The sequence below is a fragment of the Coturnix japonica genome, chromosome 1 (assembly GCF_054131305.1).
Source record: "Coturnix japonica strain WE chromosome 1, WE-NBRP24, whole genome shotgun sequence".
Lineage (NCBI taxonomy): Eukaryota > Metazoa > Chordata > Aves > Galliformes > Phasianidae > Coturnix > Coturnix japonica.
Window position 1 is genome coordinate 42,721,493 of NC_140663.1, and position 16,264 is coordinate 42,737,756.

Sequence of the window (16,264 nt, forward strand, 5' to 3'; positions counted from 1 at the left end):
CTTTACATTTGTCTTCTTTGAGAAATCAGAAAACCTGTTGTACAATCTACCACTGAACAGTCATCTTTTGATACCAGTTTTCAGATAACAGATTTGTTCAAGGGAAACTTTATGTAAGAAAGGTGACCTTGATAACAATCTCAGTCTCAAAGACTGCTAAGGTAAATTCTCAACAAGCAAAGTAAACAATCAGGCCTTGTTACGATAGGCCGGTATGTAATCTTTAAGAATAGCACGGCTTAAGCCAATTTCCTGATTTAGCAGTTGCACCTCTCACAGTCAAGAGGTTGAATCATCCCACTCCAGCATTACCATGCTTTAAGCTTTGTGTGTCAGGAAAAGTAGTACAGACATCAGTGGATTACAACTAGGTCACTAGCAAATCCATCAAGTATTTAAAACATGTTTTTTTCCGAGTCTGATTCAGAGCTGAGGAATTAAAAGCACATTCAGGAACTCACTGCAAGTCCAGGAAACACAACTGTTAAAGGACAATTCATTCGTAAGCAAATCCAATTAAGAAAGTTTAGCCACCATCAAGTAAATTATTTCTCGAGCTAACGACACTTCCCAGCATGCTTGCTAAAAAAATAGAGAACAAAACAAATGGTATTTCTTGCATTTACTTTACTCTGTTTTTGAATCCTATTTCCATCTTCTACATCCTATTAATATACAAGCTGTATCCTAGGTTGCTACAGTAATCCTTTTAATGTTAACCGTATCAAACCTCTTGAAGAGGTTCAGTTAGTATGTGGCAATCAATGTTCCAGCTACTTCTAGAATCAATTTGAGAGATACAAATATGTGAGATAAATTCTGCTCTGTATTCTGTACTTAGGAGCTGATCTCAGAACTCACCAAAGAGATGGGATGTGTTTTCAATTTTGTCCATGGTATCTGCAAGGGAAAACATTGTTCTAAAGTAAATATTAAAGATACAGTAAAATAGTGGTTTAGGTGTATGAATTATAACTCTTGGACTCAAAATAATATTACTTTCAAATTAACAAGTTTACTGTAGAAGAAACTTATGGAGCCAGGACTTAGACTCAATGATCCTTACAAGTCCCTTCCATACTTAGGATATTCTATGACTCTATACATACACGTATATAACTCAGGTGTTAGAAATAAAACTTCAAAATTTACTTAGCTCCTGGAGGAAAAACAGGAACAAAACAAAATATGTTTCTTTAACAATGGATTGTCAAGCATCAGCAAAGGCAATGCTGTCTTCCACATTCTTTCCTTTAAAAGGAAGAAAAATCCTGGTGGCCTACAAATGACTGGATGTCTGTGACAAATCATTAGCTCCCTTCATTCAGAAAAATCAAAACAAACTCCAATTAAAAAAAATATATATAGACTAACAAACTCCTAAAATTTCACAAGACAACTTCTGTTACAACAACCCACAGCTTCATTTCTTACATACTAGAATAATCTAGGAGACATGATGATATACATTGCTTCAATGCTTAGCAGCCACCAGGCAGCGCTGGTCACTTGTAGAGCATTTCCACATTTCTCACAGAGATGAGAATCTCTCATAGATATTTTTGGAGATAGGAAAGGATCAAGAGAGAAAACAATAAAAAGAAAGAAAAAAAAATGTGAAAGAGAAGAAATAGAACATGAAAAAAGAGCACAGTAAGTTAAAGAGCACTAATTACCATGGGCAGATATAAGATTATACCTCTGCTTTTATTTCTGAACATAGAGTAATTCTACGCAATGAAAAAAAAAATAATAATAAAATAGCAATCTCAGCTTTTTGTCATTGTCTCTGTAAGTAATTCATGTCATTATACAACAAAGGAAAATCAGTGAGAATCAGTTACAGCTGGTAACACCTTTGCTTTTCTCTAAAATTTCATCAAGTACTTACCACAATTTTCTGTTAATATACTTCTGCTCAAAAGCTTACAGAGACAGAAAGGGAAAAAAAGATTGAATTAACTACTGCTCCAGTGTAATAAAATACTCACCCTAATGGATGCTTTATTGCAAAAGACCTTGTTTATAGCAAGCCATGTTGGCAGATCCAGCATGTTTTGAAGCACCTCTTGATCCAGCTCTAAATTGGTCAGTTGACCTTCCCCCTTTAACGTGCTCAGGTTGATCTTGTCGGGCGACAGATTTTTGGTGAACCTAAGAACAAAGACGCATCTTAAAGCTTCCACTCACACATAAATGAGAGCTGTCCCACATACAGCTGACAACTTCACTTACAAGAACGGCCCGGTGGTATAGTGGGGTGGAATAGACATTATCTTAGATACTATTTCACTCAGAAAATCATAATTACCACAGATCTTTGCATTTGATTTGTCCCTCGGCATTTCTGCATCTCACCAACCCCATTTACAAGAACAAAATTAAATACGAGATGTTTTCGATGTTTTCCTAACTGTCCATCAGCCAGAATAACAAACATTTAACTCAGAATATTTAACTACTTATTTTAAGCCATATAAGCTAGCACAGAACTCCATTTCACTCTTCAGCTTTTCAAAAGGAAGTTCAAAACTTCTGTATCATTGCTGGAGTATGCAGGAACAACTGAGAATTCACTCAGGATGGGTAACAAAAATGTGCTGTTTTTATACAGCAACTTTCTACCTGTGTATATATATAATTCAAATTTCAAAATGAAAAGTTTCATTTACAATATTATTTTAATCACAGTATTTAATCAAGAACTTTTATATATGAATGCAGAAATATAAAACCGACACACAAAAATATGGTGATTGTAATGCATTAGAAGCTTGACAGATCAATCTTGATATACAAACTTAACAACCACAGCATTATACCTACTACAAGCAAAAGAATGGGCTACATTTATCCACACCTTCATTCTGCCATGGCAATTTGCTTCTGCTCATGAGCAGGTCTAATTTTGGAAGATTACATAGTACAAAAATAGTGCTGTTTGCTTTATAACTTGGGACTTTTCCCACTGAAAACTGCCTGGGCTGATATTCCTTAGGCAGAGACCAAAGGTCCATCTGTCTGAAAGACACCGACTGCTCTGGGGCCACTCAGACAGGTCCCTTCCATTCAAGAGATTAGTTTCTATACAAACTATGAGATCCTTATTAAGATAGGAAGAGACGGATGAAGGTGGTGAAGAAGCCTAGCAAGCTTCTCTTAACAGTTTCCAACTGCACCTTGAAACATGGCAAGAATTTTCTCAGTTCAACTGCTATACTGCATTATTGTAAGCTCTGGAGCTGTATTTACCCAGCCTGACAAAACCAAAAATCTCATTTTACCACTCCTATAAAGACTCAGCTGGCCACCATGAAAACCTACAGAATTTCATCACCTGTCAGTTTAATCACAAAGAGGAACTCTCAAAGATCAATACACTTGGCAGTAGGGGTGAGCACATAAATCTGTTCACAATTAGAAGATTATTTATTTATATGAATTATACCAAATCTGAAATTATCCAGGGTGTACTTGAAAATAATATCAGACATGCTGCTTTGACAGAACAGTGTTTCTGCATTGCTTAAAAGGAATAATTACCCGGAAGAAAGGAGCACTGATTCAAGAATATATTTTAATAATTACAGTACTAAAAACATATTAAGATTAGGGTATTGACAAATACATTTTCCTGGAAAACTAATGTACTTCTAAATGTTCCATTTAGAAACATTATGTGGGGAATAAAGGACTTAAATTATTCAGTTTTCCAGTTACCTTTCTTTGTTCCTTTTAACAAGAAAAAGCAAAATGATGATCTGAACAAAGTCCCTCCTTAAACTATCCTGTCAGTAACTGCAAAATGCAAAGCCACATGTATCAGAAATCATTTTGACAAGTTTCACCCACCTTGCTTGTTACAAATTTCTAAAATAAATTAGTGGACATTGTATGTTTTCAGTCACATCACAGTGTACCAACTTTCTAGATGATCAGGGGGCTGAGTACCTCCCCTATGAAGACAGGCTGAAGGAGCTGGGCTTGTTCAGCCTGGAGAAGAGAAGGCTGCAGGGTGACCTCATTGCAGCCTTTCAGTACGTAAAGGGAGCCTACAGACAGGAGGAGAGTCAACTCTTTGAAAGGGTAAACAACAGCAGGACAAGGGGAAATAGTTTTAAGTTGAAGGAGGGAAGATTTGGGTATCAGGTGGAAGTTCCTTACTATCAGAGTGGTGAGGTGCTGGAACAGGCTGCCCAGAGTGGTTTGGAGTGCCCATCCCTGGAGGTGTTCAAGCCCAGGTTGGATGGGGCCCTGGGCAGCCTGGTATAGTAGTAAATGTGGAAGTTGATAGCCATGTCTGTGGCAGGGGGGTTGGAGATTCATGATTCTTGAGGTCTCTTCCAACTTGGGCCATTCTGAGGTTCTGTGATCACTCAAAAATAACACCAACTTGTAATTCTTAAGTCACATTTATACAGCAAATGCCAAAATATTGTCTCATTATACACACACGGTCCCTGAGACTGCTGCTCTTTGTAGGAACTCCCTTCTGGGTCCCCCATAGATATGTCACACAAGAAACATCATACAACATGTTGGAGGCAGATATAACGTCAGCTTGGTCTCAGTTGCAGTGCAATCACAGGAAAACCTAGGGGATCTATAGGACACATTTCCAAACTTCACAGTGAGGAAGATCCTAAAACACTATTAAGGAGAACAGAGACAATAAAGCCAATCTCAAACATTCTTCAAGCAGACAAGATAGGAGCCAGCCCTTACCAACTGGGGGCAGAAGTACAGGAAGAAGATCTCAGCAAGCAGTGTCACTTCCCTCCATTTCTACATAGGGTTGATTTGTTTGTGTTTTTAAATTCTTCTGACAGTGTTGCTTTGAATATGTTACCCTTCCTCTAGCCAGAGAGAATGCTGTCTGCTGCTTCATCTAGCACAGGCCAACGCAAGATGATATCCACCAGGAAGACTGCACCTCTCATTTCAAAAGCAACAGAATGGAACTCCAGCGGGTGAGTAGTGTGGAGGTATTTCAGGCTTAGGCACCTCCAGAAGCATATCTCTTCATTCCATTTCTACAGCTGGAATGCCACTGATGAGCAAATGCTTGAAAGACGGTGATATCTCCCCCAAACCCATAGTGATGTTGTAACATATGACTACCGTGTTCAGTTTTGGGCACCGTGGTACAGAAAGGACACTGAGGTGCTGGAGCAGGTCCAAAGAAGAGCAACAAGGCTTGTGAAGGGCTTGGAGAATATGCCCTATGAGGAGAGACTGAAGGAACTGGGGCTGTTTAGTCTGAGGAAAAGGAGGCTGAGGGGAGACCTTATCGCTCTCTTCCAATATCTGAAAGTTGATTGCAGCAAGAGTGGGGTTGATCTCACTGGTGTCAGGATGAAGGAAAATGGCCTCAAGTTGCGCTAGAGTAAGATTAGGTTGGATATCAGGAAAAACTTCTTTACAGAAAGGGTTGTTACGTACTGCAATAGGCTCCCCAGGGAGGTGGTTGAGTCACCATCCCTGGATATGTTTAAAAACTGTCTGGATGTGGTGCTCAGGGACATGATTTAGTGAAGTTAGTTAGGGTAGTATGGTTAGGCCGTGGTTGGACTTGATGATCTTTAAGGTCTTCTTCAACCTGAGCAGTTCTATGATACTATAGCCACATCTGCTTTATACAGAGCTGTTTTTTCCACAGAGGATGACATAACTACACATCTCTGATGATTCCCTGTTCCTTCTAAACTCAGTTGTTTCACAGGAACATTCAGAGCTCCAAGTCTCTCTTGTCACAAGGAAACCTTCAAAATAAAAATGCTTTGAGCAAAGTAAAAACTCATCTTCCATACGGATTTTTAGTTCTTTTAGAGAGACCTCTGGATTAGTTTTGACTGCAGTCCTAACAAAATATAGTGATTGCAACTTACCACTCTAACATTTCATACTACTTCAAATAAAAAGAAACGCTTTAGTTTTATATGGCCTCCTGTAACAAATGAATAAATAAATATGAGTTGCCTATTTGGGCAGCTAGCCCTGCAAAAATACAATGTGATCGTACCAGAATGCAAAACTTCATGGAGGACATTAAAAGGGCCAACCAGAAGAACAACAGCATTTTACATTAAAACAAACAAATAAAAAATATTAGGGACAACTACTACTCCCCAAATGGCTTTGTTCTAGTGCCCCATGGTACATCAAATTAGGACATGCCCTGCAAATGAGTCATAGGCATGTTGATATGCTTCTAGATCTCCATGTCCCACAAGACAGCAAAACCATCACCAACAATCTTACCCAGATTACACGTGAAACTTAGTATTTTAATACTATTAGGTTTTAGACTCGATGATCTTAAATGTCTTCCAACCTTAATGATTTCATGATTCTAATGATTCCAACATCTATCATACTTATTATACAGTTTTTATATAAAATAGAGAGATGCTTATGAAGAAGTTAATACAGAATATTGTTATTATGAATAAGTAAGAAGTCTGGGATCATATTTGATGCAGTGAGCATGTTATAAGGAAAAATATCATAAAATTCTCTGTGCTTTCCATATATCTACATGGAATTAACAGTGTAACCAACTTCATGATATGTACACACTCTTCTCTCTGACTCCCCCCCCCCCCCCCACATGGCATTTGTTTTTTACCCTGGAGTACATTCCTTAGAACAAATTAGTTCACTGCCTAAAAACTGGGTCAAACTGGGAGCAGAAGCCTAGGCAACACAGCCACTTCCCGGCACAACATCCTACGAGCTTTCTTTTTGAGAGATCAGACAGTGTTAAATAACCGCTACTTCATACAGGAAGAGAGAACGAGAAAACACAGAACATTAAAAGTAAAGGGCAAGAGGAACAGAAATACAATAAAGTGCATGGTTGAGTTCACCAACGTTTTCTGTCACACTGCTTTGCTGAGGCAATCAAACATCACTCTGAGGCAATCTATAGTTGGCTTATTAATACCACAAGCTATTCTTTGAAAAAATGATTTCACTGATTCAGTTTCAATTAAACAAAATACCCTTCCCTTCTCAAAACACACAATTTGAGGTTTGACTTATTATACTTGATAACACGAATTTCAATTCAGTTTAATATTCAATTCTATAAGATAAATGTTATTAAATATGGGACACTTTAATGTAAGAATCCAGAAATACGAGGTTAGCAATATCATGAGTAACTTCACATCACTTCCATTAGAGTATGTACACATACACAATAATATTGTGTAGTTAGATGAATGGTTCAATTTCCCATTTAAAGACTACTAAGTAAGAATTCAGTGAAAAGCAAACGCCACAACAGCAAAGCATTGAAAATCATATGCATAAGTTACAGTCATTATATTTTATTAGGACTACAGTCAATAGTAATCCAGAGGTCTCCCCAAAAGAACTAAAAATCCATACAGAAGATAAACTTTTTGTTCACTCAAAACATTTTATGTTTTGCTTGTGACAAGAGAGGCTTGGAGTTCTGAATGGGCAACTCCACAAGGCATCCAAGAAAAATGGCCAAGAAATGAAAGTAGGAGGAAAAAACACGCTAGAGTACAGGGTAAGAAGCTCTACTAAAAAGGACAGGCTGGTCTTCTGTAAAATGGAATCAACAGATTACAGGAGTTTTAGAGCAGTGCTCCACAAAGGCTACATAGATGCCTTGTCCAGTTTGTTAAACAGAAGCTACAACCTCTGGATTTAATAGAGAAATTATATCAGTCCGAATCATGATTGGGCATGGGATCTCTGTAGAAGTTGTCTATTTTCATCCTTCGGACCTACAAAAACACACTAGAATCAAGCAAGTGTACCTTCTCTTGGTACTTTAAATAAACTTCAATCAAGATGCCACAAAAGCTGCTGTAGACATTAAGTATACACTAAGTGGCTTAAGGTTAGCAGAAATTAGCGTGGGGACCGAAAGAGCAACAACATCTAATACACCCAAAGGATAAGTGGAAATCCAAAGGCACATGAAGGTATTTACTTCACTTACCTGTGAGTGAAATCTGGCTGTCTTAGGGACGTTCTGGTTTTAATGGAGTATTTCACCCAGCACAAACTCATTATCTACACTTCATGGAAGATCTAGAGTGAATTAGTTCTAGCTCCACAGGTTGAGTTAAAATATTTGATAGTTGATAGGTAACATTAAAGTCACTTTCATCAAGTTCTAAGTAAACTGACCTTCTGAGGAAATTAACAGATCTGCAAATGCCTCTGCAGCAACAGCTGACTCTATGATGATGTTAGATAGCAGACATTAAAGAGAATTCATAGAAGTTACTTGGTTTTAAGAGAAAGATATCTTAAAGAAATAGAGATGATGAGAGAAAATTGATGAAAAACTGCCTGGAACGTGAGAAGCTTCAAGTACTACTATATATATAAAGAATGAATGGAAAGTAGTTCTAAATATCAACAGGAAATTATGCATGTCCTCATTTTGGGTGCCACATTCATTTCTTGAAATATGAAAGGCAATTTAAAAACTGAGAGGATGAAATATTAATGATGAACACTGCAGAGAAAGTTAATTGGGTACTCATTTATTAAAAAAATGCAGCACAAAAATCAAAAGTTTTGCAAAATAATAATAATAATAATAATAATAATAATAATAATAATAATAATAATAATAATAATAATAATAATAATAATAATAATAATAAAGCAATCACGATATGATTTCAGCATGGTGAGGATCTCCATGAACAGACGTTGGACATCATCTTGCAGAGGTGCTTGGAGGCCAAGCTTACAGAGAGCAAGAGGCCATTTGCCTGTTTGGGATCCCTACCCAGAGCTACTGCTCTTGGCTGGCTGCGGGTTACAGAACACAAGACAAGATCATGGCATCACCTATAACCCTACAACTTCAGGTGGGACACTTCAGGCTACTATACATAACTTGAAGCACCTAACTCTTATCAGGGCTTTTGATCTAGCACAGCATAAAGACAAATCTTCTTTTCCCAACCCACTCACCAGACAAACCACTAATTAAGATCCTGACTCAACACCTAACCCCCCATGCCATGACATCTTACGCCATTCCCCTTCTCTCTCCCATGCTGGGGGTTGGGTGCCTGAGTATTACATCTGCTTTCTGATATCTTCCAAATAATTGCTTCTATTTCATCACTACACAGATGGGCTTCAGTGTGGACTCCTACTTAAGCTTAATTCCTAAAAACAACTTAATATACTCATCCATTCACTCTAAGTCTCATTCCATTCTTTCTCCAATAACAACATTCCCAACAACTCTCTTGAGTTGCCAGCATATAAATCTCCCCCCAGAGGTATGTGCTGCTCACTGGGTACAGATAGAACAGAAACAGCAGCTGTCATCAATAGCTACTATCTAATAATGTGCCACGCACCAAATCTGTTCAGACACAGCCGAGCTCTGCACACAGATGAGGAGCTTATGCTGCATGAATGATAATGATCCTGTAAGTAAAATATCGCTTAATTTATTTCATTCCTGATAAAACTTCACACACACTACTCCACTCACATGTATCACTACTCTGCATGTATCACTTATCATGCATACAAATGGTCAATAAGATCTGTAACAAGTTTTGTGGACTTGATATGACAACCTTAAACATGACAGACCTTAACATGAATGTTGACTACAGGAAAATACAATCCTTAACACTTTAAGACATCTGGGAAAGTACATGCAATTTCCATATTGTGGGCAGCAAAAATAACGTGTCATATTCTGAGAATTTGTTGACATTTGCTAAGTTACATTCCAGTCAAAATACAACATTCTGCTGCTAAAGCCACTTGATGCAAAATAATCTTATAAATTAAAACCAAGAAAGAGCAGCGTGGCATAAAAGCATGAGACCATCTGATGTCTTTTGGAAACTGTACCATTGATTTATGTAACTGTAGCAGACTTTTTATTAATGCAAAGTGATCAGATGTTACAACAAACCAGGGTTTTTTTGCTAAGACACGTTCAAAAACTTCAAAAAAAGGAAACAAAAATGGAACCCACAGCCATTCTCTTATACAAATCACATAAAAGCTCCCTGAACCTCCAAGCATCTATCGATTCAAACAAAATAAACATTAAGGTAAAAACGATACATAGCAAATATCAAGTAGCCTGAAGATACACCTGAAAGATTACATTTAGAAATTACATACAAACATATGTTTATATGGGGATTGCAAGGGATCACAAACCAGTCTTGCAAAAAAAGTATAAGGCTTCTTTTGTTTTTAATCATAACTGCACAGAAAGCAACTACTTTTTGCACAACAGTAAGTTTCAAAAGCAAGCAAAAGACAGAAAACCCAATTAACATTTTATAGAGCTCATTTTCGTGCCAACTTTGTATAAATACATACCCCCTCTTACATTTAATCTACAAAGGTGGGAGAGGGGAAGTTACCTGAGGGCAAGGTATTCAGACAAAAGGCCCCTATTCCTGATGAAAGCAAGTGGTCAGTTGCCACAGTTTCTGAGAAGCTTCTGGTGCTCATTTTGGTAGTAAGGATATTCACAGCAAACCCATCTCCACCAGAGCCAGCAGGGATCGCTGCAGGGAACGGGACACAGGGGACACACAAGGGATCAAGTTCAAAGGGGAAAAAGGAGTGATACAATAATGTAAGAGATTTGTCGCTGAAGAGAGCTGCAGTCACAACAGTTTGTTATACATTATGACATTAAATAACTGAAAAGAGCTTTGTGAAGCGCTGGATTCCCACGAGAATATCCCTTGCTGTCTGATACTACGATATTGCAGCTGTATTTAAATGAACGGCTTATGCAGAAAACTTCAGTCATGCAGGAAAGATCTACATAATACAACAAAGTAGTTTCAGAGATACTCAGCCTATTTGTAATGTGAGAAGGCAGACATTCTGGACTTTTAGTATATTTTGAAGTGAGATAGAACTTTGTTGTTTTGCCTAACCTGAGATTTCCACATCAATTGATCCATTCAGCGTCTCCATTACACGTATTTAAAGGTCGCACTTCAGAAACATGACTCTACAGAGGTAATGGAACTCCATTGGGTACTCCACACTGCAAAGCTTGGGAGTACTGAAAGCCACAGCCCGAGTGTGAGCTCTTCTTACATTCCTCTCCTGTTTCCTCTAATGACGAGACAATGGAATGAAAGAGGTCTGAACTTTGGTTAGCACCAGCTTGCAAAGGCATGCAATGAAACTATAGGAGCTACTGATCGAGAAACCTGGGTGTCCCTGCAACCTGCCAAAAACTACGTATCTCTCATGTAATCAGTTGTTAGTAACTATTCTCACAGTGAGATCTGTGAAACAAATCATTTTGGGTAAGCGCTTCTAATGCTATTAGTGTTCTATCAGCGACCTGACATCCTCTGTCCAGTCTGCTTGTACAAGAGAACTGCACTTACAATGACATACACTTGAACAATAAACTGCTGAGTGCAAGATGCTTAAGTGTATAGTTAAAGGTATAGTAAACCTATCGTGAAAATGGCTTCAAAGATCAAATACAATACAAGCAAAATGCTACTAATTAATTCATGGTGGTTGTGTAGATGTATTAATTTTTAATATGCATACAGAAGAGTTGTCTGACAAACAAAACTTCAGCGCAACTTTAAGAGAACAAACAAAATGTGGGCAGAATGAGCAGCCAAATTTATAATGAACTGGCAAAAATAAGGTAAACCAAACTGAAAATGAGAAGGAATTGGGAATTAAGGAAATACAGAACAAATTTTGTAACTTTCTCCTAGTTTTCTCCTGCCATTTCAAGCAGTTCTTCCTTACTACCTGTTGTGTTCTTTTCCAGACTTGATTCTTACATTACTTGCAGCTTCTGCTTGCCATAAACACCACGCTAAAGCTTTCCATAAGCATTCAGATTAAATATAGACTTATTCCGAACAATGTCAATTGTTCCACTTGCAGTGTGTTGTGAAGTTTTTCCACATCCTACCTAAGCCAATAAAGTCAGTCATGTAGAAACACACCCTGCAAGTACTTCAGTAAAAGCAGGGAGAGAACCTGATTGATGCTTATACTAGGAAAAATGCACACTTTCATGTTCTTTGGCTGGCTAAAAAAAGAAAACAAATAAAGCTTAACTTCTACCAAACTATATGGACACAGAAATGGAATACTCAGAAGTGTGAAACTGAGCATAAAGTGCACACTTCTTATGCTAGTAGAGTAAGTTGGAAGTTTAAGGGATTTCCAAACAACTGTAGGTAATTATTTACAGAAAGGAAATAGTCCACTCTGGCCAAATAAATACACGGCTAATTTGTGAAATGAATAACCTCCAGATTCTTCGAGTGACAACATCCCTCACTAAGCAGGTATGTCTCTCACCCATGAAAACATGTAACAACACACAGTTAAGATTTCGCATGTTTCAGTTCAGCATGGAAGAGCCCGACAACACAAGCAAGTGTTCTCAACATTGCATAGCAAGCCCTTAGCTGCTACGTTTCATTCCCACCTTGGTAAAGGGTAATGCCATTACTCAGATCTACTTGCTTAATTTTAGGGCAGGTATGTTAGGAACCAAAGGCATTCCACCATCCATGTTCACGGAAGAACAAAACCAAGCAACCTAATGCAATAAGGAGCAGTCAAGTACTCAAGATATCTAGCTTCCAAATGACAAACTCACTTCTTCAGCTTAGTAAACAGTGGTTAGTTTCATATTCTACACCAAGCACTACATAATCTGAAGAATAAAAGGAAAATGTACTTTGTTCCCCTCTGCATTCTTTCTCCTCATCTTCTTCCACAGTCTTGGATTAACACACACTGAAGGCAAAGAACAGTTTATACTTCCAAAGATTTTTTAAAGACAGTGAGAAAACTGAAAACTCATCACTAGATCTTGACATAAGATACAGATTTGTTAAAAACAAAATTCTGTGAACCTTCACTGTTTCTAAGCTGTAATATGGTACTAAAAGAACCTTCTACAAAGCTAAGTTACTTAGATATCAAAACTTTCCCTGTATGTTGCCTGGGGTTGTTGCCTGACGTGCAGGACCCAGCACTTGGTCTTGTTGAACTTCATGCTATTGGCTTCAGTCCATCAATTCATCCTACCCAGATCCCTCTGCAGGGTAAAGCTGTTTCACAATCCCCGTGTCCATCCATCCATCTACAAGAACTGTAAACTGCTAAATGGAAACTACACAACTGAATGACACAAAATATGCTTTTAACTTCACATAGACAGTATCCAGACAGCTGTCGGAAAGCCGAAAAGCATTGACACATAATGGCAGGTACTGCAGCAACCTCCACTGTAAATACTGCTTACTCAATGTTCCATGGGGAAGGGCTGGCTGATATGCTATCCAGAGGTCACTTCCAACCTCAACCATTCCATGATTTGTTACAATAAAGTGCAAGTACTGAACTGTAATTGGAGGTACAAGTTCACATCTTCTATTTGTCCTCTGCAGTAAAAACTATACTTGGCTTAGCTCAAAGAGGAACTGAATCACCAGGAATGGAATAAAAAGAAAGGAAACAAAGATGAAAGTAAATCTGGATAACTGGATAATTCTTTTCCACTCTTCCTCTATTATAGGTGGACTTTTACCAGGACATGTCAATCCTGACACTAACACCTGCCTTGCTGAAGGCAGCAGAAGGGCATCAATTTTGAGGAACTATGAGAACTGCAGAGCAGGAACCAGTGACAGAATCTGAAGTGAAAGTGCCCTTTGTCACCCCCTGCGTTACAGGAACTTCCTGACATCTTTTGCTCTAGACTGAAATAAAACAGTTCACGAAGCACTTCCTTATAATACTAAAGGAAAACCCGAAATAAAGAACAAGGTTGTCTCTTTGGTTCAACAAATCCTCGAAATTTAATAGTCCACCTGAATTTGTTCTCTGAGCATCTTGTGCAATCACTGAAGCACAAGTTCTGCAAGAAGGAAGATATTATCCCAGGATTAAGAACACCCATAATAAGGGCGTTAATAATAAGGTCTGCGTTTTACTACTTTAATGTTGTGCAGTGCGGCTCAGGAGCCTCAGTTTCAAACTGCAAACCTCAGATCGTTAGATATACCCCACAAGCCTTTTAAAAATGCCAAAAGTCACAGCAATCAATTACAGCAGTCTCACTCAATCAACATCATCACATCCCACACGAAAACACACAGATTCATCAATATCTTAAAAATAAATAAATTAAAAAAAATAATAATAATAATCTGCTGATTTGAAAGCTGCTTGTTTCACAAACCAGGCAAGAAGCAGCTCGAGTTACTCATGCCCGGTTATGAGGCATGTTTTGGCACTGAGATCAACTCACTTCGCAGCTCCCTTTGCTCTCCATACAAGCACTACGGGAAGTGAACTAAGTCAACCAATTAAGTGCAGTGATTTCAGGCACACTCCTGATTCCAGGCAGGAATCTCCTCTCACTCCAGGCAGATGACATCTTAGCGCTGCATTTCCATTCTCACAGTGCTCAGTTATTGTCTTCTGAAAGGATTTTCTCATTGACATTCCCAGCTATAAAAACCTCAAGAACAGGCTGGAGGAAATACATATTATTACTGCTTGATGTAATGCCTTTAAGAGACAGGTAGCAAACGATTTAGAATGAGAATTTCATTTTCTCTAGGCACCATTGATAGATGTGTCAAATGACAACTGCTGTATTTGCTTTGGATCTCGATTAGCATCGATGAAAAACACCCATCACAAATACTGCATGGAATTAGAATAAAACACCTTGCAATACTGCATGGAATTAGAATGAAACAATTAGAAAAACATAAGCAAAGCAGCATGGCAACAACTTTTCAGGTAGCAGTTCATTTATAAAAGTAAATCCTGAGCAATAACAACACTGCAGTATGAAGTATAGATGAGGCTGTTGCTGTATGCAAAATGGAAGAGATTTCATGATGTCGTTTTAAAACTGTACTCGGTGTATTTTGCAGAGTTTCCCCAACTTTCACTCCCAGCCACACAATGTCACAGCGTTACCATCACCATTTCTCCTCTCGAGCAGGAGGCCCGTGCAATACCACGCTCCCCGGTAGACTCACGAGCGCTCTCACCGCTCCGTGCAGCGCCACGGACCCTCGGATGGTAACAACCATCCGGCCTCACCCAGCACAAGCTCGGCTGTGCCAGCACAGGTCTGCGGGGCCGCCTGCCCCGCTCCCGGTGCCTGGCGGACCGTCACGCTCCGTGCGGCACCGCCTGCGCGACTCAGCCGGGGTCTGTCTCCCTTTAGCGCCAGGCGAGCCGGGCCGCCTCCTGCCGGGGGGCAGCGGCCGTTTCCACGCGTGTCACGGCGGGACAGCCCCACGCACGGCCCATACACGCCGCACCGGGCCGTATCCCCGCCGCTGCTCCCCCGCGCACTTCAGCCCACCCCGGCGCCGAGCTGACCTGGAGAGATGCTTCAGGATCTGCTTCTTGATGATCCCCGCCATGGCGCCCGCCGGCACGCACCGCTCACCACGACCGGCCCGGAGCGGGGACGCACCTCATCCCTCCGCCTCCCCCAGCCCGAGCCAGGGAGATCGCGGGGAGCGGAGTAGCCGCTGCCGCCACTCACGCTCGCTCGGTGCCCACCGCCATCTTGGCTGCACCATCGCCTAGTGACGGGGGGCGGGACGGAGCCACCGCCCCGCGCGGGGAGAGGCGGACCCCGCTCTGTTACCGCCGCCCCCCGCAGCCCCTGTCCCCCGCAGCCCGTACTGCCGCCCATTCATTGAGTCAGTAAGGTCGGACATAGCTGCTAAGATCACCTAGTCCGACCGTCAGCCCGTCCCGACCGTGTCCAGCCCCTCAGTGCCACATCTGCATGTTTCTCCAACACCCCCAGGAGCAGTGACTCAAACGCCTTTCTGGGCAGCCTGCTCCAGTGCAGCACCACTCCTGAGATTTTCCTAATATCCAACCCTGCCACAACTTGAGGCCATTCCCTCTCATCCTATCACTCTGACCCCCAACTCACCAACGACCTCGTTTCAGGTTCTTATAGAGGTTTCCTCCTCAACTCCAGAATGAACAACCCTATTTCCCTCAGCCGCTCACCATCAGACTTGTGCTCCAGACCCTTCCTGGCTTCACTGCCCTACACTGGACACGCTCCAGGGCCTCCATGTCTTTCTTGTATTGAGGGGCCCAAAAATGAACACAGCACTTGAGGTGCAGCCTCACCAGAGCTGAGTACAGAGGGACGGTCACCTCCCTGCTCCTGCTGGCTGCACTATTGCTGATACAAGGCAGGATGCCATTGGCTTTC

The 16,264-nt window shown here is 40.2% G+C and overlaps 1 protein-coding gene across 3 annotated transcripts in view; it reads right to left on the bottom strand.

Moving 5' to 3' along the window:
• BLTP3B (bridge-like lipid transfer protein family member 3B) overlaps window positions 1-15,616 on the bottom strand; it is a 48,354-nt gene extending 32,738 nt beyond the window's left edge. For 2 of the 3 annotated variants that reach the window (XM_015859005.3, XM_085515392.1), the window contains exons 1-3: window positions 15,403-15,616; window positions 1,992-2,154; window positions 862-900 (exon numbers count right to left, since the gene is read on the bottom strand). In XM_015859005.3, the coding sequence (XP_015714491.2) occupies window positions 862-900; window positions 1,992-2,154; window positions 15,403-15,446 (246 nt within the window). In that variant the 5' untranslated portion in view covers window positions 15,447-15,616. Of the gene's footprint in view, window positions 1-861; window positions 901-1,991; window positions 2,155-10,406; window positions 10,554-15,402 lie in introns of all 3 variants that reach the window. The other variant, XM_015859014.3, reaches the window with a different exon arrangement.
• Between the last annotated feature and the right edge of the window lie 648 nt (window positions 15,617-16,264).